Source organism: Falco cherrug, chromosome 1 (assembly GCF_023634085.1).
Source record: "Falco cherrug isolate bFalChe1 chromosome 1, bFalChe1.pri, whole genome shotgun sequence".
Classification (NCBI taxonomy): Eukaryota; Metazoa; Chordata; class Aves; order Falconiformes; family Falconidae; genus Falco; species Falco cherrug.
In genome coordinates, this window is record NC_073697.1 from 118784304 (window position 1) to 118805832 (window position 21529).

The 21529-nt window shown below is 49.2% G+C and overlaps 3 protein-coding genes across 3 annotated transcripts; 2 read left to right on the plus strand and 1 right to left on the minus strand.

Moving 5' to 3' along the window:
- The first annotated feature begins 5716 nt into the window (after positions 1-5716).
- Positions 5717-10857, plus strand: TMEM220 (transmembrane protein 220). The gene is made up of 6 exons (XM_055723613.1): positions 5717-5868; positions 6018-6047; positions 6783-6843; positions 8831-8954; positions 9767-9826; positions 10686-10857. The coding sequence occupies exons 1-6, from the start codon at positions 5797-5799 to the stop codon at positions 10816-10818; spliced, it is 480 nt and encodes a 159-aa protein (XP_055579588.1). The 5' UTR covers positions 5717-5796; the 3' UTR covers positions 10819-10857.
- ADPRM (ADP-ribose/CDP-alcohol diphosphatase, manganese dependent) lies at positions 10798-14126 on the minus strand. The gene is made up of 3 exons (XM_005444710.4): positions 13451-14126; positions 12822-12938; positions 10798-12563 (listed from the first exon to the last, which is right to left on the minus strand). Exons 1-3 carry the CDS (start codon positions 14091-14093, stop codon positions 12268-12270), a joined length of 1056 nt encoding a protein of 351 aa, XP_005444767.2. The 5' UTR covers positions 14094-14126; the 3' UTR covers positions 10798-12267.
- LOC102046785 (protein SCO1 homolog, mitochondrial) lies at positions 14113-20875 on the plus strand. Its single transcript, XM_055723599.1, has 6 exons — positions 14113-14293; positions 14379-14469; positions 15369-15566; positions 16490-16582; positions 16700-16815; positions 19452-20875. The coding sequence occupies exons 1-6, from the start codon at positions 14144-14146 to the stop codon at positions 19578-19580; spliced, it is 777 nt and encodes a 258-aa protein (XP_055579574.1). The 5' UTR covers positions 14113-14143; the 3' UTR covers positions 19581-20875.
- The last annotated feature ends 654 nt before the right edge of the window (positions 20876-21529 follow it).

Below are 21529 nucleotides of genomic sequence, written 5' to 3' on the forward strand. Positions count from 1 at the left end.
GCTTTCTCTTCTACAGACTACAGCAGCTTGATTCCTTCAGCCTCTCTTCATGTTTTCCGTGCCCCCTAGCATCCTCACTGATTTCCTTTGACTTCTTTTCTGTTGAGTTGCATTTTTGAAGTACACTGTCCCTAGCCAGGCATATTACTCCACCTTGTCTTGGAGGCTACGCTCATATGCTCCAGGGTGGTGCCTGCCTTTTCCATTGCAAGTGTTCAGTTTGCTCTCTGTTATACCTTGGACTGTTTTTGAAAAATTGCATCCACCTTGTTCCCTCGCTTGTGTTTCTCACTGTTCATAAAGGTAATGCTCAAAGTTGTATCTGTTGAATCTTGCCCCGTGGTGTTTAGCCCATTTCTCCCCCTTGTTCATCTAGTGTTGAATTCTGTTGTCTTTCTATACTTCACAGCCTAGAGTGATTCTCAGGTTTAATAGGGCACTCAAGGGTGTTAATCATCCAGGCTGTTATCTGAAGTAATTAAAAAGATGTGGTGTCACAATGGACCCCTGCAAAAATCCCTTCAATATGTCCTTCCACTGATAATTAGCACTTGAGGCACAATTATCTCACCAGCTCTGCACTCACCATGTGGTCATACCTTCTTAAGAGAGAGTTAGGACCGCCAGTGTTAAAAACCTTCCTAAGGTCAACATACATGACACCTGCTACTTTTCACTTTATGCATAAAATATTGTGCCATAGCAGGACATTGGACTGGTTTGTCAGCATTTGTTCCTGATGAGTGGCTGTCATCCATTCCCTAGCTGTACTCTATGTGCATACAAGTGCCTTGTTTAACAAGTTGTTCCAGAACTTTTTTGTCAATTTGAGAAGGACTTTAATTTAGGATTAAAGAAAGCAGCTGACAGAGCATAAACAAGATCGGTTTGGGTGAGCTCTATAAAACTAATGAGGTAGGAAGAAGGTTGTTAATACAGGATTATAACAAGGACAAGAAGAAGGCCAGTCTATCGAACACTTTAGACATGTATTGCCTGAAGTTAGTAAATCAGTGAACGTGGGGCTCCTCCCCTTCTCAGTAAGCGGGAGCTCCATCCTTCCCTGCTCATGGCACCTGATCTACCAGTTAGGGCAACTGAAACCAAAGCCCTTTTAGCAGTATCAACTGTGTAACCATGCGTTTATCTCCAGATGTCCCAGTCTGAATTGAGTCAGGGTCCTGGGGCCAGGAGCACACCAAAACCCCCAAGCCCTTCCCCTGTCTGCCTAGAGCCTCTTAACAGGTTTTCATCCCATCAAAACCAATCCACAGTCATTCACAGCAGTGTCATCAGTGTGCACGAGGATGAGCACTGTTATGGAGTGGATCACTGGGACGGGTGGCCATGGTGATGTTTCAGTAATATCTCTGGTACAGGCTCTTGGGAAACAGCCTGGCTCTCCCCATATCCCAGCTCGGCTGCTGGGTCCGTCACTGCAGGACTCTCATTTGAAAGCCTCTGCCCTTTACAGACGGAGCTGCTGAACTGATGATAAGCTTGGGCTTCTATGGGCTAAGCAGCAGACTCCAGAGAGGCAAAAAGAGGTTTTACCTAATATTGAGGAACTAATTTTCAAGTAGCTCGAATTATACTCGAGGGTACTAAACGTGCTTGGCCTCCCTCTTAAGGGAGAGAGCAGTACTGCTGGAGACACCCTTCAGATAGTCCCCGTCCACCGTCCACCGACAGGGCTGGTGATAGGAAGTGCTTGTGACAGTTGGTAAAGCTTTAAAGTGAACAGCCTCGACCTTTTCTTTGCGGTTTCTTTGCACACCAAACACTAAGAATCCTTTATATTTGTAAAACACATTACAGCCCGATTGCTTTTGAATTAGAGCAGCAAAGAATGAGAGAGATTCAGATGCCACAGTTTGTAACCCGTCCCCTCCTTCCCACCCTACGCTCAAAGAGCCCGGCAGGCCTTTTGCCCTCTCTTGCTCTTGTGTCACTGAACTTTGCTCGCTCACAGGGTTGCCAAACCCTCCACGCCACCCCTCCCAGGTGCACAGGAGAAGCTGTTTTCTGCTAGTCCAGCAGCCCCTTCCTGGTGGCAGAAGCCCTGTCCCACCCCACAAGGGGCCCTAGATGTGCCAGTCCAGCTGTTTCTCTGCCTCTCTCCCAGTATCCACCAGTTTCTCCCAGCTGCTTTCCAGAAGCTGCAGTCTCGCCTCCAGACCTGCAGCCCAGCACCCATGACATGGCAAACAGCACCCCTGTCATGGCACAGAAACCAGATGGGCTCTGTAGGCTTGCACCGTAGCTTGTGACCAGAAAAATGAGAGAGTCATGGAGTTTATCACAGCTGAATCTTCTTTCTGCAAGATCAGCTAATACGGTTGGGAAAATGGACAGTGATTCATAATTTTGTTTCTCACATGAAGAACTGGTGTGCCTGAAAAGCTCCTCTGCTTTTATTTTCCTGTCATTTAAATTACTCAAATGAAAGATAGTGTCTCTTACATTCTTCTCTGTTATTAATGCCACTGTTAATGTTTAATCCTTGACATTTCCCTTTTCTAGCCTGACGTACCTCCATTCCCTTGGAAAATACATTCAAAAGCCTCCTGGAAACAAAGCAGGAAAGAGATTCATTACTAGAGCAGATTACTAGACTCATTACTAGAGCACTGCTCCTTCCAAGGTGAGGGGAAGTGACTGAAGATATGGGGACAGAGGTTAGACCACAAAGACAGACATCACTGAGTGCTCCACAGTGACATCCCACCTCCTTAAAAAATGGTGTAATTCACGGTACCTTAGCAAGAGAGTGTAGCTCCACAGGGACCTATTGAGAAACTGCAGGGACGTTTGGACGGTTGCTTTTGCTCATCCATGTGTCAGGCTGCATTTGGCAAGAGGAGAACAAGACATGGAGTGTATCTCACCGGCTTTCCTTTAAGCATTTGTAGCTCCTCCCCAGGGTGCTTGTGAATAGGAAAGTCATGCTCTTAAGGGTGCCTGTAGAGAGTGGTTTAATTTTCCTGGGCTGTGGGATGGGGATGTGAATCAATTTAAACATCAGGAGAGATTTAGTTGCAGTGAACATGGCCTGCTCTTCTGCCTGCAGCTGCTAGCAGTTGTTCGATGTATAGAATAACACAATTGTTATGAACCATAATGCCTACTCAGTGGAGCTGTAACAATGGCACCCATTTACAAAGAAGGCTCTTACTTCCCTGTGACTTTCTCTGTGGTAATTTCATCTCCCATAACCTGTTCAAGGAAAGATTCAGTTAAAAATAACAGGAGAAGATGGGCATTAAACCTCTCCACAAATGTGGACACATTCACACATCCTCCACATAAAGGTTCAACAAGACCTGATTCTGCTGGGGGCTGAGGGGGCTGCATTACACTGTTGCTGAAGTCAGTGGGAGAAATGATCTGACAGAGACTCAAGTTTGGTAGATGGATATGGTAGATATAACAATTCTAATGGGCCCACCTTCATTCATCACTGATTATAACTTTTGGTCATAAATGATCAGTGAACTATGAGGCAGTACTATTTTTCTGAGCAGTATCCTTCCTGCTCTCCAGACAACACAAAAAGACTGAATCTCCTCTTAAATGCAAAACTAATCCTAGACCACAGAGTCATTACAAAAATGTCCATTTAAATCCCAATCTCTTGGCAAGGAAAAGAAAGAAGTCTCCTCTTTTCCCTGACTCACTGATTTCCCCCTACACCCATGGTTCTTCAACATCACCATATTTCTGAGCCCTGGCATAGCTGTGACACCCAGTGCCACATCTGTTCATAGCCCTTGGGAGACAGAAGATGCTTGTGACAAGCTCACTGGGGCTTGTTGGAGCTGCTGCTCACTCTTGCTGTGTAACAGGAGGCCTTTCTGGAGACGCTTCCTTCTGTTCTGCCATGTCAGCTCTCAGTCGGCTTAGTTATTTCTATGGTAGAGAAAAAAACCTTTCAGATACCTGCTGCCAAAGTTAACTGTAATAAACACTAATCTCTCTCACTCGTAAATTGGATGTACAGGTGGGCTCACACCATCCTTTCCAACTAAACAGGATGGTTCTTGATGATGAGGACAGAGTGGACAGAAACTCTGGAAACCTCAGCGTTCATATTTTGTTTTGACACAGACTGCAGGATTTGCAGTAGTTCCTTATTTTGCCTTGCCTGTGCTGAAAAATGAATATCTAGTCTTGTGTAGTCTTGCCTGACCTTGGAGGTATCCCTCAACATAGCAGCAATAGTTGGTACCTGCTCAGCAGCGTCACCATTAGTGGTTTGATCCATAGCTGCAACGGCAGCCACTGCAGTTCCCAGCCCTTTCTCGAGAGCTCTCCAAGCTTAGTCGTGCCCCAGCACCCATCGGCCCGCTGTGGTGACTGACGGTGCAGCTCCACTGCCATCTCAAAGTCAACCAGGTCGCACCAGAGCTCTGCACTCCCGCCTCCCCTGCTATGCTGACAGCACCTTCCTGCCCTGCCTGGCCCCCAGCACACATGTACTGAACTGGGTCAAGCAGCTCATCAGGGAGCAGCAGGGTCACCACGGCCAACGGGGCATGGGCAGCACCCACCTCACCGCCCTGCTGTGGGGCAAGCAGGGCAGACCCAGAGACTGCAGCCAAATCCAACCAGGACCCCAGGTCACTAGCCAAAGTCATGGAGACAAGGCAAGCCTGAGGTCAAGCTGGGAAGTGAGCCTGTGAGTCAGGGTCAGGCCCAGTGGAGGTGACCAGCATCAGACCTAACACCGTGCTGGCCAGCAAGATCCACAGCGATGCAGCAGGTCTGAGGTCAGGCTAGGAAGGAAGGATGGGATCAGCAGGCTCCGCGGGCAAGCGCAGGCAAGGCTGTGGCTGGGCTGCAGGTGGGGGCTCCTGCAGCTCAGGCAGGGCCCCTGCAGAGGCCTTTAAACTTTTGTGTAATGACTTGCCAGTTTGACTGTACATGTTTGTTCACATGTCTTCACCAAGACAAGGATCTAATTCTCTTTCAGGTACGTGAGTTATCACAGAAGCATGGAAGTGTCACTACGAAGGCACAGCTGGAGGTCTCTAGTCCAACAGCCCCCTTGAAGCAAGATTGTCACACCACCAGATCAGGTGAGCCATGGCTTTCTCTTGGAAATCTCCAAGGACGAAGATCACACAGCGTGTCTGGGTCACCCATTGCAGGCTGCATGACCCTCCTGAAGAGGTTCTTTCCCTAACGTCCAGTCAAAACCTCCCAGGCCACCATTTGCAGCCACCACCACTTGGTACATCATCTGACAACAGCAAGGAGCATGTGGCCCTGTCCCCTCTGCAGCCACCCCACAGACAGTTCCACATTATTACTGGAATTGGCTTCCTCTTGGCCCGCTCCTGCTCAAAGGCCACATTCTCTGGACCCCTGACCCCCCTGGCTGCCATCCACAGGATCCCGAACCAGGTCCTCCGCGGTGTTTCTCACGGGGGACCCTGCCCGGAACCGAAGGCTGCAGGTGCACTAGCGCCGGGTCAGAGCGTAACGGAGGGCGGCCGGGACGTGCCGGGACCAGCTCGCCGCGGGGGCGGGCGGGCTGCGGGCCCGGGCTGGAGCCCAGCGGCAACGGCAGGGACGCGCTCCCCCGGCGCCACGGGCAGGCGCCCCAGCCGTTCCAGCGGCCCCGGCCGACCAGCAGCCGCTGTCCTTCCGCCCCGAGCAACCAGCCGCCACCAGCGAGCCTCTCCGCCCGCCCCTGCAGCCCCCGGCCCGGCCCTTCGCGAGGGCGGCCGGGCCCTGCCGGACCCGCCCCGGTGGCCTCGTCCCGCCCCGGCAGCGGCGGAGGCTGGGCCGGCCATGGCGGACCGGCTGTGGCGGCTCTGCAACCTCCTCATGGCCGCCTTCTTCGGGCTGGCGGCCGCCGTGCAGGTGAGGGCGGGGCCGCCCGGGCTGGGGGCAGCGGCACCCCCCGCTCCGGCGCCCCCCGCTCCGGCGCCCCCCGCTCCGGCGCCCCCCGCGGAGCGCGGCCTCGGCTGGGGCGGCGGCTGCAGGGTCTCAGTGTGCGCCTCCCGCTGCAGGTGAACGACCCCGACGCCGGGCTGTGGACGGTGAGTACGGCCACCCCCCCCCGCCGCCCCGGCCCCGCGGGGGTCCCGGCCGCGCCGCGCTGCGGGACCCCGGGGCCGCCAGGGGACCCCGGCCGCCTGCCTTTAGCTGAGGAGCGAGCGGGCGCCCCAGGCAGCGCCCCGGCCGGAATCCCGCCGCGCTTCCAGGATCTTCGAATCCTGGCCGGGCACCCGCCTGTCCCCACCGCCGCCACCAGCTGGACCGCCCCCCCAGCTCGGCTGGGCGTCCTCGGTCCCCAGGGGGATCCCCCCTCCCCGGTCGGCTTCGGCAGCTCTTCCTCGGGCGCAGGCAGGGCCGGGACTGGGGGCGCGGGGCGCCCCTTGGGGTGGGTGAACCCGGCTGACAGCGGCGGGGCTGCGGTGGCAAAGGGAGCTCCCGCTCCGGGGGAGCCGCCGGCGCAGGTGGGGGGCTCGGGGGTGTCCCCTAGCGGCTTTCCGGGGGGGTCAGGGTGCAGTGCAGGGGGGTCTGCAGCGGGATGGCTGGGCAGCGGTGACCCCGGGGCTGGGGAGGAAGGGCTGGCGCTCCGCTGGTGGTCCAGGGTTTGGGTGGTGATGGCGAGCATGAGCACTGGCAGTGCCAGGGCGCACCGGAGGAGAGGGATGGCAGGTGGGCTGCACGTTGCCTGGGGAAGGGGGGAAGCCTTGGCATGGACCCCTGCTCGTGCTTCCTTACCTTGCTAAGTTTTGCTACAGAGTAGGTTTATGTTTCATTAACAGGCTGTGTACTTAGTGCCAGCTGCCCTGACGATGCTTGTCAGCATTAACCCCTCCATAACAGGTATGATATTGGTGTGCAAAACAGTGTCTGCTCAAATTTGGCCCCCAAAAGTTTTTTGGTTTTGTTTTTGTTTTTTTTAATTGAATCACAGATCAAGATCAGGCCATGTGGAAACATGTGCTGCTACCTTTTGAGGGCAAAAAGCTGCGGAACCTTCTCCTGCAAAAGCTGGTCATTGGTTTAGTGCTCGTGGTAGGGTGTGCTGCAGACAATCGGGGTGCCCTGCGGAGAGGCCTGTGGCTGGGATGGTCTGGCCTTTGCACCCCAGTCCCTGTGCTTAGAGCTGGAGTAGAGCACAAGCCTGGGAGCATACTCTGAACCCGGCTCTGCTGTTGACATTAGTGCAGTAATTCACTCTGTTTACTTGTTGTAAATCTGCAGGTTTGCTTATCTACCTCATAGAATAGCAGCTGAGCTCTGCACAGTCCTTTGAAAGAGCTGCAGATCTCATTATCTAGCATTGCAGCTACCACCCCATGGAGCACACGGGCAGTGATGGGAGCGTTCAGAGGCTTCGGTGCAGTGGCTGAATTTCCAAGGGCGTACACTAAGGGAACTAATACCATTCCCCATGTTGAGAGAATCAGTTGGATAAGATTTGGTCCAGGACTCCAGAAAACTTCATTTTTTTGTAGTTTCACCTTCATTTTTTTGTAGTTTCACCCAGTAGAAATAATTTTAAAATACCAACATTTTCTATACACGCAGTGACTGTATCTTTTCTGAATGAATACTAACTCTGAATAAACCAAAACCATGCTTATGCCAAAAAATAAAATCTTCAAGAATGTATGCTGTTGTCACAGATCACACCTGTCATTGCAATCTCTCAGCATTCTGGCTACCTTAAGCATATAAAGTGGAAGCATTCATAGAGCCAGAACCCATGACTATTGGTTGCCAGTGGCCTTGCACACTTCAGGGGAGGTTTATTTGTGCGATAGGTGTAGCTTCAACGTTACGGCATTTGGCTGGCCAAGAGAATCTGCATGTTAAACTCGCAAGTAGGTTTTTGTTACTTGTGCCAAGATCTGTGGAAAATAAACACTAAAATAGCACGACTATTGTATAACTGGACATTCACCAAGGGACATTTGCCATTCAGGTCTGTGGAAGACCCAGATTCTGCCTCTGCTGAGCTGCAGTAAGTTCAGCCAAATGGGGAATCAATTACAACATTGGGTCATGCTGAACTCTTGAATTTTGGCAGTTCATCATCTTTAATGCTTGCGTGGAGGAGTCAGTGCCCAGAAAAGACTACTTTTAACTTTACATTTTTTGCTGCTGACATTGCTGAGATCAGCGAGAACCGCCTGTGTTGCTTTTCCCCCTTAAGCCCATGCGAATGGACATGGAAAAACCACAAGAATCTGTGGGCCCATTCAGACATTGCACATCATCTGTATTTCTGTTCAAAAATGTCAGTCCCCAGGCAAAGATGTCATCAGTGTTGCTCATCATCACAGGGAAAACCTCAGGCAGAGGTTTATCACGGAGAGTGAGGGAAGATGCTCCCTGAAGCATGGTGGTCACCTGTACCCCTGCCAGCTGTTGGGAATCTGAGGCTTGCTCCCCTGGCCTCTTCAGGTCCCCTGGGGTCATGCTGAGCATCTGGTTATGGCTGTGTGCTCTGGGAAGGACCTTCCTCCTGCTTAAGAGAACTTTGATTTGTAATCTGCCTTGTGATTTATTTCTATGCATGTTGAATGCTGGAGCCTGTTTTGTTTGCTAGATAGAATAGGAAACCATTTTCGTTGGGGTGCTGCTGCCAAGAAGTTGCATTCCTGGGAAAGCAAGCACCAAGACCTCTAGTGTTTATTTTCAACAGCACTTTTTAGCAGATTTCCCTGGTCATGAAAGATGCTGGTATTAATTCCATCTTCCTGCCTAAGAAGTGTATGTTTGATGGAGGCATCTTTTTTAGCAGCTCAGTTGCTTTTTGATATACAGGGTTTACTTCATGCTACATTGCAGGTTTTTTTCTCAGATCATGGTGTTTGGAGGAGCCTCTGTGACCTTCATTCTGCTTGTTGCATTGTTGGAACCATTGCTTTGGCTTGCTCTTTGTTTGCTTACACTCAAGGAAATATTTTGCACGAAGAGGAAGGCAGGTAAGAAGTCATTTCTATTTTCTCCTGCATGCATTCAGCATGCCAGGCCACCTTCTGCTGGTCACTTTGCTAAACTTTATTTGCTGGGCTGTTGCAGTAAGTGCTGTTGGTCCAGGGGAATCAAATTAAGGAGGGACCACAGTGCTCCAGACCAGCACTTTGTTGGACAAAGGGAGGAGAGAGTGAACAGTCGGGATTACTTGCCTGATTGGTGGCAGTGAGATTTAATCGGGGGCAGTACAGGCTTTCAAAGACCACAGCACTAGTACAGTGAAATAGCTTTGTGTTCTCTTGCTGGAGCTGTAGGAATGGGAATTAACATTTTAAAAACTCAAGGTGACACCGTATGCATGTTATCTGGCATGGACTGCGTGAGTCCTCTGAACTGTCAGGGATTGTGAGGCAGAGAGAGGATTTATCACCTGGACATTCGGTTGCCTGAAGTAGGTGCTTGCACAGTATTGAGGTGAAGTCCTGGCAGCTCCTGGGGCTGTAGACGGTCTGGAATACTGAGATGCTGCTTTGCTCTGTGTTACTGAGGGAAACGTGCTGTGGAATACAAGTTTAGGAATGGAACAAAAGGTGGAAGCAGAAATTTCTGCAGCTGTATAGCTAGGTCACATGTGTTTGTAGGCTTGTGGTGGGAAGCAAAGCTACTCACTGTAAATGCCTTTATAATGCTAATCCTAGTAAAATGTACTGAACTTCTCCAAGGAAGCAGACACTACTGTTTCAGAGACAAAATTTCTATTTTTTAAAAGTAAACACCTGCTTATATTATTTTCTGATCTGTTTTTTGTTTGGCTTTTTAGAGAGTTGTTTGGTCTGGTGATTATTACAGTATGGATGAGTCTTTGTCGCAGTTCAGCAAAGTAAGTTTTGTTTCCTTTTTTCTTTTAATCCATTCATATGTTTACATTTAGTGACTAGCTTCTTGAAAACACTTAGTCGATTTCGCCTGCTTGTTTTTCTGCTTATGTCACTGTCTGAACCTTCTCAGATACCTAAGCAGTAGTAGCTGCTGCTACAGCCTGGAGGATCTTGCATAAATAAAAGTCGGTGGGGGGAAGGTAAAGCTACAGAAAAGATTTTTTCTGCTCCCTCTGCCATAATGGGCAGGGGACCTTCTCCCTTTGCGTAAGGACAGTGTGCCCTTTCTGTGGAACTGGCTAGTGAGTGTTGGCCACAACTGCTAATGAACTGCAAAGCCGTTTTTGCCACTGCTCTCAATTTACAGAACTTTCCAGTGAGGGTCTCTATACTGGTGTCTGCTGTGTCCACCACTGGAGCCAGCAGGTGATACAGGCAGAGCTGGCAGAAGGCTCTGGGTGGTTGCCTGGCTGCAGTGGCTCCACACTTTTCCCCTCCAGCCTCTTCAGAGGACTGTGCTACAGCAGTTTTCCTAAATTCCCATTAGCTGGGAGCATGAAGAATCCCAGTCTGCCAAACAGTTACCTTTGCCTGAGAAAACATCACAGATGCTCTGGGAAAACTAGGTGTGCTTTTTTTTTTTTTTTTTTTTTTTTTTAACCTGGTTATGTAGCCTGAGGTGGCAGAAAAGTTTTTTTCTGCTGGCAGGTGGTGCCTCTCCAGTACAAGACTGGTGATGCATCCACAGAAGCTACATTTAAATGGTCAAAGGCTCTCTGCTGTCCTTCCAACCACAGCCAGGTGTGAATGTTTCAAAGCTGACTGATTTGAACTAGCTCTTTTGTATTTGCTTCTTCATAGGAGTCCACTGGGTGGAGTTCGCTTGATCATTGCAATCGTGGTCACCCTCTTTCCCTTTGTTTCATGGCTGTACATTTATGTGAACAAAGAGATGCGAGCGTCTTGGCCAACACACTGTAAAACGGTGATTTAATTGGGTGAGAGAAAGTACAGAATAAATATTCTGACCTTACCTGCCTTTGCTTTTGGTTCTTAATGAAAGGTTACTATCAGTTTGATAGAACCCAAGAATGCCTAGCTGCTTCCAGCAGTGCAGTCTGAGATTTGTTTAAAAAATTGAGGAACACTGTCAAATCTGAGTGGAAAAATTTTTCTACGGGAACTGTTCTTCAGCTGGCTGCTTCACACATTTTCAAAACACCATTGAACTACTGTGTGTTCAAACGGTATATTCAATGGCATCCCTGGATCACTCTCCAACCACCTCATACTTCAGGAAAGCTACTGTTGTCTAATGTAAGGGGAAAGCAAAGCAAACACTTTGTTGCAATACATGACTATTTACAGCCATAAAACTCTCCGATGTCTGCCTGGATAGACCATTGAGACTAACTGAAAAACTGAGCAGTCTGTATTTATGTTCCTATGTTAAAATCATATGTAGAATATATTTGAAGAAGTATTTTTGCTATTATCTTTAACTGAAAATTTCTGGCTTTAGAGTAATAAACACTATTTTTTCTAAAGAAAACTCAGTGAAAGCTTCTGTATCTTACATCATCGTTCTGCGAGATGAGTACTCAAGACTGCCACCAGCAGATGTGGTCAGTATCACAACTCCACTTCTCACAGAATTACACACAGCAGCCCAGCAACAGTAAGCGTGTTCCACTGCTACTAATCCTGGAGAAGGAAGGTAAATACACTGGACACACAAGCTAGCCGGGAGACAGATGGGTCCAGATGCAGCACAGCAAGATGCTTTAGATCCTTCCATGTCAGGGCTTCTTCACTCAGTACTGCTACAGGCTAATACAGCTGTGCACACATAGATCCTAGCGGGTGTATCTGCAGCATTATGCAATGTAGCACAGATGGTCTCGTTTTTCCTTGGGCTTAGCTTTTCTTAAGGATTACTTCAGTCTTTTAAAGCAATGTTAAAATGACTGCATTAGGCTACAGGGTGGACTAATTCTGCCAGACACGAGACATTACTGACTATGATGTTAAACAACAAAAAAATATTGAAATGCGGCTGGGCAGCTACAATTCTGCATGCTTTAATTCTGACTGATATAAAAAAGGGGCTTTATTGGACAATATTCATAATATGGCTTGCATTTTTTCACGTAAAGTAATACTTGCTGTGAAAGTCACAGTAAGGTCAGGATTGGGTGTTTCAAGTCAATATTCTGCATTCACGTATATTTATTTCAAATACAGCTGCTGGCCGCCTCTGTTCTCCACAAAGAAACTAGGTCTGCTTTTTTACAGAAATATAATTCCTAAAATTCTGTATCCAGGAGAAAAGTTTCCGTTAAAGCTATAAGGATCAGCCATGCACATGTTTCTACAAGCAAAGAAGCTGAATCCCCTGCTTTTTTGTCCAAGTACTTCCTGAAGAAGAGTGATTTGTGTTTTGTTACCATTTTCGGAAATGCATAACTCTGCCTGAAATTCTGCCCCTTCCCTTTAGTATCATTTTATCTTCGTAGACATAAATGGTTCCAAAGGCATTGCTTTCTGGTGGAGTTTCAATAACCCCCTCCAAAGTTAGATGATGAACTCCGTGAGAGTCTAAACAATATCCACCATCGTGCAGGTGCCCTGCAAGAAAGCAGACCACGCACCGATGAGAGTAGATGACCGAAAGGGCATCTTTGTAATTCCAGGCTAGGCAAACTCTGTCTGAAGCATCTGGGTGAATGGGCAGATGACCTGCAGTTGAGAGGGAAAGAAGCAGGAGAGTTACTTTAACTGTAATCAAACTCTGCATTCATTCCTCGGAAATTCAGACACCTAACTACACCGAAAGCTCACTCCACTGTGAGTCATGATTACTATTTTCCTACTTCACAGGTTACATGTGTAACTCAGTGCAGCAACAAAGCTGCTACATGTTTTCCTGAGCTAATACGCATTGGCTATGTAACCTTTTTTTGCATATATCGCCATACATCCCCCATATCCACCTACCCATAACTACAACTTTTTCTTGGTTTTCATCAGAGAACTTGAGGACTTCATTGAACCAGTCCAGCTGGGCTTGGCTAAATCCTCCATTAAACTCCACAAACTGAGGTTCTTCGAGTCCTGCAGTGAAAAAGAAGGTTAGGCATAGGTGCATACACCTCTTGTGGCTCCCATGTTGGCTCGCCTTGTGCAAGTCACATTACCATAGATGGTTTAGTCTTATAACTTTTTTTTTTAAATCTCTTTGATCAAAAGTCCAGCTTCCTTGGACAACCAAGAAAAAAATATTTGTCAGCGTTTTGGGAGTATTTTGGTCACACTGCATGCATGGGATTTCCACTCTTGGGTGTCCCCCTGCCCCCAGCGTGGGGTGGGGTGGGCATCACTCCACACTCTGCACCAACAACTGCCTTTGGTTCTGATGCTGCGGAGCGCACAGCACAATGTCAGCCCATCCCAAAGGCAGCAGGGTGGCATGGCAGGTAGGGGAGAGGCCCACCTGGAGCCCCCCGAGTGGTGCTCAGCCAGCAGCAGGGTGGCAGGGAGGTGGACAGGGACCGGGTGCGTGCTGGGCCCCCGGGCATCACGGGGAGCTGGGGTTCAGCTGCCTGCCAAGGGCCATGCTGGGGTACCTGCAGGGCTGTTGAGGTTGTCGTTGGGGTTCTTCTCCCGCAGCAGCCGCAGGGACTCCTGGTACCGGGGGCTGTCCGGCTCCCTGCCCAGGATGCTCAGGTCGTAGGCGTCGAGCACGACAACGCGGACCCGCACGGCCGGGCTGAAGTGATAGGCCTGGCAGTCCCCGGCCGGGCTGAAGTGACAGGCCTGGTTGTCCCCGACTGGGCTGCAGTGACAGGCCTGGTTGTCCCCGGCCGGGCTGCAGTGACAGGCCTGGCAGTCCCTGCCCGGCGGCCTGGCCACCGCCGCCGAGAGGCCGCTGCGCGCTAGGCGGGCCCGGCTGAAGTTGTAGAGCTCGTGGTTGCCCCAGGCGTGGTGCACCGGCACCGGCAGCCGCCCCAGCACCGCCAGCACCCGCTCCAGGGCGGCCTCGGCCGCGCCGTGCCGCGCGTTGAGGCCGTCGATGCTGTCGCCCAGCTGCAGCACGAAGGCGAGCGGCGGCCTCTCGGCGGCCCACGCTTCCACGGCGTCCCGCAGCAGGCCGAGGCTCTGCCGGTAATACCGCCGCCGGCACCCGCCGAAGTCGTAGCCGTCCTCCGCGTCCGCGTACTGGATGTCGGCGATGACCCCGAAGCAGAGGAGCGGCGGCGCCGCCGCCATCGCGGGCGGGGCGGGGCGGAAGAGGCGGCCCCGGAAGGGCGGGCGGCAACATGGCGGCGGCGGCGGCGCTGCGGGGCGGCCGGGCGGTGCGGTGCTGGCGGCTGCCGGGCGCGGGGCTGGGGGGGCCGCCGGTTCCCGCCCGCCGCCCGCTCTCCCGCCTCCCGCCAGGCGGCGGCCCCCGGCCAGGCGCGCAGAGGAGGGTGAGCGCGGGGGGGAGCGGGCGGCTGGCGGCGGCGGGGCGGGCCGGGGCCCGCTCCTCGGGCACTAACGGCTTCTCCCCGGCAGCTGGTGTCGTGGCGGTCGCTGGCGGCCACCGCCGTGCTGTGCGGGGGGCTGCTGGCCGCCATGAAGAAGGTGAAGCGGTGGAAGGAGGAGGGTGAGTGCGGCCGGGCCGGGCTGTTCCCGCGGGCCGTCTGTGTGAGGGGGGGCCGTCTGTGTGAGGGGGGGGGTCTGTGTGAGGGGGGGTGGCTGGGGGGCAGCTGTGGGGGGTGTGTGTGTCTGTGTGTGTGGGTCTGTACGGGGACTGTGGGGCGGCTGTAGGGGGGGCGGCTGTGGGGGGTTTCTGTGGGGCGGCTGTGAGGGGGTCTGTGTGTGTGTGGGTCTGTTCGGGGACTGTGGGGCGGCTGTAGGGGGGCGGCTGTGGGGCGGCTGTAGGGGGCTGTTCGTCCCACCTCAGCGTCCTGCTGCACCATGTTGTGCTTCGTCCATCGCTGCTTTGGGCCCGCGTGTGCGTAAGCGCCACAGAGGGTTGTCACCCGTTCCCCAAGCCTTTGCGCTTGAGTGGTGCAAACTCCCACCCGCACCTTTGCCCGCCGGAGCGGTGGCCCGTGGCCACACAGCCCGGTTCCTGCTGCAGCTGCTGCCCGTGCGTCTCATTTTCCCATTCATCACGTTGGAGGTCAGAGCGGTCACAGCTTTCAGGGTGTGTTTTTTGCAAAAGGTGCGGGTTTTTGTTTTGCACCATGCCAGGTCTCTGTCTTGCCCTTTTTTTCTTGTTCTTTGTTAAAATACAATCAGATGAAAATGAGAGAGATCATTAAGTTTCAAAGGAGTTTAGAGATAAATTTAGTTTTGCCCAAACTGAATACTTTTTGGAAGTTTTGTCTGCGTTGGGATTCTGTACGACGGGCATGGGTAGATGTTGGCACTTCAGTGCCCTGGGCCACGACTGTGCAAGGCTGCCTGACTCCCGGCGGCTGCTGCTGCGGCTCCCCGGGAGGTAGCGTGGGTGGTGGCGTGGGTGTGTTGGATCCCCTGCTTGTTTTCTTTTTGTAGCGCTGGAGAAGGAACGAAACCGAGGCATTGGGAAACCGCTGCTAGGAGGGCCCTTCTCGCTCGTCAGCCACGAGGGGCAGCCCAGGAGCAGCAAGGACTACATTGGCCAGTGGGTGCTGATCTACTTTGGCTTCACACACTGCCCTGACATCTGTCCTGATGAACTGGAGAAAATGATTGAAGTGGTAGATGAAATTGGTATGGGAATTTTGTTGGCATAGTGGTCCTTTTTATGGGAGGGCCAGGTTTGTTGTGGTGAAATGTCACAAATAGTAATAATTGATGATCTTTTTAAAAAAATGGTGTTGACTACTATTGAGTAGTTGAATTAATTGCCAAGTGATACATATCTGCCCGTCACTAGGATCTGATATTGAGAGCATGACAGCACTGATTTTTCTGCAGTGGGGAACTTCTTGGTAATAAAATGTGGTGGTGGCAGGTTACAGGGAATGGTGCCATTGCATTGTATTTTTGCCAAGAAGTAGTTGTGGCGTGTATTAGGGTTTTTTCCCCTCTCTTTTATTCATTCTGAGAACAGATCTCTGTGAGGGTCTCTTCTGAGAATGACTGTGCTTTGGAATGGAGGTTGGGGGAAGGCTGTGTGATGGAGGTGGTTTTCTGAGCCTGCGGGCCCTGAAGCATTATGGAGTAGGGGTAAAAGTAAGCAAGCAAGCGGGAGGGTGGACTAAAGTGAAGAAAATACAGTGAAGGCTATGGCAGGAACATGAGGGAAAGAGCCTGAATGGTGTCTTCACCTATCCTCCTGCTTCACCGTTATGGACATGCTTTTGTTGTATCTGCCATTGTGCCTTGATACGTGCATCACACCATGGCATTTCCTGCATCAGAGCGAGTTTGTCATCTCTCCTGAGCAGGGCAGGGCCTCCAGCTGAGAGGCTGGGGGTGCAGCTGTGCCCAGCACGAGCACAGAGCTTTGGATTTCACAGCATTTGCTTCATTCACAAATTACTTGCATTAAGCTGCACAAAATGGGCTTTTTTTGACTCTTAGGGTGGGCTTGGATTGATGTTACAGTAGCTTGGGTGTGAGCTTGTTTGAAGGGAGGTGAGGAAGGATTTTTGGTTCTCTAAGAAAAATAATAATCGTTAATGTCACAGATAGAATTCCATCTTTGCCTAATCTGACTCCACTCTTCATCACTATTGATCCTGAGAGGGACAACGAAGAAGCCATTGCCAGATATGTTAAAGGTATTAATTACTGTCGTCTTCCTCAATGTCTTATAGCATGTAATATAGAGCACTGAAAAGGAGGCTCTTGATGGGATTCTTTTCACTAAGATATCTAAATGTCTTCTTTCTGTCTAGAATTTTCTCCAAAGCTGATCGGATTGACTGGTACCAGGGCACAGATTGACCAAGTGGCCAAAGCTTACCGTGTGTATTACAGCGAAGGTCCCAAAGATGAAGACAGTGATTACATAGTAAGTAAATGTAGGGCTTTTGCCTAATGAAAGGCTTTGGTTAAGAGCAGGATATAGATTTTAAAATCAGAAGGCAGCTTTGCAATCTCTGCTGAAGTCATACGTGACAGAGCCTGTTGCACTGATGTGTTAAGCTGTATTTTAGAGGTATCAGTCAGAATCAGGGTGCCCTCTTACAAGCTCAGAACCTCGCTGAAGCATATTCTAAAAATGTACCATCCCAAGCCTGCATACAGACTAGCATATGAGCTAGCAAGCCTGGCAGTAATTTGAACTTTTTTCTGTTGTGTGATGTTTTTGTCTGGCTGTTTTTTCTATGTGCTCTGAAGTGAAAATGGAGTGGGAAATTAAGGCAAGAGGAAGAGGGGGAAATGAGAGGTAAAACAAGTAATACCTATTCCCTGCCAAACTGACACCAAGGAGGTGGGGTCTTCCTGGCAAGAAACTTGAATGATGCAAAGTTTGCCTGCAGATACTATGAAGATCTTCCTGCTGTGGTAAATGACCTGGTAGAGAGAGCATAACAATGCTAAACTGAGTGGGAACAAAATAGAGTGGTAGTGTGAAAGGGGAAACTGAGGTTTAAGTGAGGCTAAACCGGGTAGTCAAAATCTTACTCTCCCTGGAAGTAAATAGGACTGGTTATAGGGCTCGGAGCTGCTGCCCAGGCCTTCCTGACCTGCCACATCCTGAGCAGATTGACAGAGTAGGTACAAGTGATACAGCAAATGAGGATACACATTATATGATCTTTGGTAACTAAGGGCATCAGAGGAAGCTAAAAACAGGTTCAAAAGGAAAGGTGGTGATGGTTCTTTTTGCAGTGGGCACGTGGGAAGTGGAATCCCTTGCTACAGATGCAAATGGTAGGAGTTTATGGGAGTCCACAGAGAGACCTGTTGACAGTCTTTGCAAAAACCAGGCTGTTGAGGATTATGAAATGCACAGAAATCTCGCCTAGTTCAGGAAGCGTGAGAGCTAAAAATGTTTGAGAGGTGCTAGAGGAAGATAGCATATTTTTGGTGCTGGTTTTATACTCTTCTTTAAAGCAACCACTTTTGGCCACTATTTGAGGTTGTATACTGAGGCAGATTGCTTTGGGTCTAATCCAGTATTGTCTATTCTTAATCTGTTTTTTAAAACCACCTGACTGCAGCAAGTAAATTATCCACGTGGACAAAAAGATTGGTGGAACAAAAAAGTGGTGCATAGAAATAAACAGCAAGAGCAGCACATAAGCTCAGTAAAGAGAAGATGGAATCACACTAGTGATCTGCACTGCTCTACATTACTAAAAGGGGTGTAAAGTGGGAGATCAAGAATTTGTTTTCACTGGAAGTGTCAACTCAGTAGTTGAAAAACTAGAAAATTTGAAACTAGAGTAAAATATTTGAATTAAACCTGCCTTAGTAAAATCTTGAGAAACATTCTTTCAATGTCAGAAATGCCATTAAGTTTAATGCATCCTTTTAGCTTGTGGTACTGGACATGTTTATGTGGTATCTTGATTTCAAACACAGTTGTACTCTCTATGTATAAGTATGTTTCAGCTCTTTCTCTCCAGTGACGGTGAGATGATGTAGTCTCTTGAGCAATCACAGATTCATGGCCTTCATTTTCAGTATTCTCTGTCTTTGCTTGTAAAGATGTTGTCACAGTTAGATGCAGACAGTACTTCTGGTGACATTCTAAATAAGTTTGCCATGGAGTTAATTTTTATATAAATCAAATCAGAATACCTTGGAACACTTATGCAGTTGTTACTTTGAACATTTTTTTAAGGGTTATTTCAGTTCGGACAGTAGAGGGGGCCCCCTCCCAGCACATCTCTTTTCCTCTGCACTGGCTCCTCTGTGTGCAGCTCCTGTATCCCAGTGATGCTCTTGGTCCCATTGTTTGCACTGATGATCAACTTGGTTTAATGGAATGCTGTTGTTTATATTGGATTTACATCACGTTAGCAACAGCAGGAGCCTGAATACCTTATGGGGGTCACGGACCATCATGAGAAGTAGAGGGAAACTTGGAAAAGTGAGGGGGAGGGACCATTAGCCTGCAGGTTTGCCCTAGCCTTGTCTGTGCTGCAGGAAAGGTGCCAGCAGCTTCCTGAAGACTTGTCTGCTTAAAGTATTCCTTCATGGATTCCAAGTACGCAACTAGTTTTCTTTAGTTATTTTCTTGAGTAAAACAAGAAGAGGTCACCGAGGTGATGCTGAGGGGTTTTTTTATCTTGCTTCTTGGTGAGAAGTCTTGTCAGACAGCTGAACCAAAGGCTGGACAGGATGCTGTTGCTGCTGACTTTGAGACATGTGCAGGATATTCCAGTATTTAATGGGTGACTACAAAGAAAATGGAGAGTCCCTTTTTACAAGGAGTCACATGGAAAAGATGAGGGGTAACAGGGTACAAGTTACTCCTGGGGAGATTCTGACTGGACACTTGAGGAAATATTTTACAACGAGAACACCCAGCCACTGGAATAGTCTCCCCAGGGAAGTGGTGGATTGGCTGGACAGGGTGCTGGGCCATCTTGTGTAGACCTTGCCAGGAAAGGTTGGACCAGGTGATCCTTGAGGTCCCTTCCAACCTGGTATTCTGTGATCTTTTTTAACAAGCCACGATATGCTCTCTTGCAGGTGGATCACACAATAATAATGTACCTCCTTGGGCCAGATGGTGACTTTGTGGACTATTATGGCCAGAATAAGAGGAGCGCTGAGATTTCTGCTTCTATTGCTGCACACATGAGAAAATACAGATCCTAAAACACAACGTCTTTGAAGGTTGATGTGAACGTCACCTGTAGGTTTGGCTGTAATTTGGGCATTGGAGTTAAAGCAGAAGCATACAAGTGTAACATCCTGTCACCACGTGCCTCCTTTCTTCCAAAGGAGGAAGGCAACCATACTTCCGCAAAATACCATTATAAAAAAATGTCTATAGAGCCTTCGCTGTGGATATTATTTGCAGCAAGATCTAGGCTACAGGATAAAGTCTGGGACTTCCCTGAGACATTGTTGGGAGCAAAAAATGGAAAACACTTTTCATTTGGGAAGAATGTGTGTATAACTGGTAAAATTAATTGGTGTCTTGTAGCAAGACGTCAGCAAAGGATGGTCACTGCAGGAGGGTGGTTACTTGATGGAAAGCGATGGGGCCCATGAGATGCTCAGAGGACCCCTGCCCTCTCTTTTATTGCACTGTTTTGCCTTCTGGGAGAGGCAGTTACAATGTTGTAAGCAGGAGAGCCTTAGGAATCCTTAAGAAGGTGAAGAGCACTGAAAACAGCAGCTTCTACATATGGGACCAGCCCTGTAGTGTGCCTGATCTTTTCTTCATTTGAATGCAAAAACATGTTTTTCTTGATGATTTTTCCAGGTGAACGCTGTTAACTTGTAAGGAAATTAGTAATAGGTTTTAAATAGATATTTTTTTTTCTGGTCTAAATTATTTTATGCATAGTTGGCCTGATTATGCTACGCTGGATAGTGGAGAGGATGAAGATGGTCTGTGCCCATGCATAGGGCTGTCAATCAGATAAATTTTATGCAGTGCAGCCTCCTGGGACTGAGACCTCCTTTGTGTTTGGGGTCTCTTCACAGGGGAGCATGTGTGAAAAGCATGGCAGTTGCCTTGAGTCTTCCCCTAAGTCACTGTGCTAGTGGTGTTTTGTATATTATGGAAGCGCAGAAGGGGCACATACACGCTCTGCAGCAGGAGATGGTTTAAAGGGAGTGAGTTTAACTGATGTAGAGAAGTGTCATGGGAGGGGCTAGGCAGATGAGCTGCTTGGCACAGTGGTCTTTGGTAGGTTCACAGTAGGAAGGATACAGAGAAAAATCGACTCCTGTTCCTGAAGGATTGCTGGATAACAGGAAATTGCCATTAAACACCTATTGCTTACCTCTCATATTTGTGCAACAAAAGATGTCTCTGTAATGAAGTCAGTCATACCACAAGATGCTCCCCTTTTTCCATTGTGTAACTCCACGTTACCTCTGATGCATTTTTACGTGTCTTTGATACATGGTCTATGGACAAAACTGGTTTTCATGGGTGACACTTTCAGGTCTGTATTTCTTTATTTGACCACTTGTGAGTTGTTTGTGGCTGTGGAGTCTCCAGGACCAAGTCTCTGCCCCATCTCTCATCATCCCGTGGCTGTGCGTTTCTACACAGCATCCTTTGGCTGCACTTCTCAAGGTCTCTGCTGTCATATCAGGCTTGCATTTCTTTATATTGCATCAGTATGTTGGTGACAAATACCTGATTTTGCATGGAGTACAGCCTGTGTAAAACCAGGGTTATATGAAGCAGTGATAAATGGAAATTAAACAAATTAGCCGGAACCACCCGCTCAGAAGAAAAAGATTGCTATTACAGCTAAGCTAAGTTAAAACAAAGTACAAGCCAGTAGAAATTCAGACGAGGCAAGCCTGCCGAGCCTCAGTCCCTAGACTTTGCAAACTTCATACAAAGCCTGTAGGTTGCAGCATGTCAAGGATATCTTTATTTCACTAAAGCTAATTTGCAGCTGGTTCCCGCCATAGAGACAAACACAAGATTTCTGTCTTCTCCCAAATATTTTGGCCTAAATGTCATCTTGTTTAACTTGTTTTTACGTGCTTTGAAAGGCAGAACCAGCTGACACGGGAATGTTGTGGCAGACTGGGGTCCTGTAGGAAGGACAGAGTGTTAGGATGGAGGGACTGGC

What these genes read in the sequence shown, in the direction of transcription:
- TMEM220 (XM_055723613.1), top strand. Translation starts at nt 5,797, where the DNA reads ATGGCGGACCGGCTGTGGCGGCTCTGCAACCTCCTCATGGCCGCCTTC. An exon ending in GGCTGGCGGCCGCCGTGCAG is followed by an intron (nt 5,869 to 6,017) that starts GTGAGGGCGGGG and finishes CTCCCGCTGCAG; the next exon opens with GTGAACGACCCCGACGCCGG. An exon ending in CATTAACCCCTCCATAACAG is followed by an intron (nt 6,844 to 8,830) that starts GTATGATATTGG and finishes TTTTTTTCTCAG; the next exon opens with ATCATGGTGTTTGGAGGAGC.
- ADPRM (XM_005444710.4), bottom strand. Translation starts at nt 14,093, where the DNA reads ATGGCGGCGGCGCCGCCGCTCCTCTGCTTCGGGGTCATCGCCGACATC. An exon ending in CAACCTCAACAGCCCTGCAG is followed by an intron (nt 12,939 to 13,450) that starts GTACCCCAGCAT and finishes TTTTCACTGCAG; the next exon opens with GACTCGAAGAACCTCAGTTT. An exon ending in AGAAAAAGTTGTAGTTATGG is followed by an intron (nt 12,564 to 12,821) that starts GTAGGTGGATAT and finishes TCTCAACTGCAG; the next exon opens with GTCATCTGCCCATTCACCCA.
- LOC102046785 (XM_055723599.1), top strand. Translation starts at nt 14,144, where the DNA reads ATGGCGGCGGCGGCGGCGCTGCGGGGCGGCCGGGCGGTGCGGTGCTGG. An exon ending in GGCCAGGCGCGCAGAGGAGG is followed by an intron (nt 14,294 to 14,378) that starts GTGAGCGCGGGG and finishes TCTCCCCGGCAG; the next exon opens with CTGGTGTCGTGGCGGTCGCT. An exon ending in CATTGCCAGATATGTTAAAG is followed by an intron (nt 16,583 to 16,699) that starts GTATTAATTACT and finishes CTTTCTGTCTAG; the next exon opens with AATTTTCTCCAAAGCTGATC.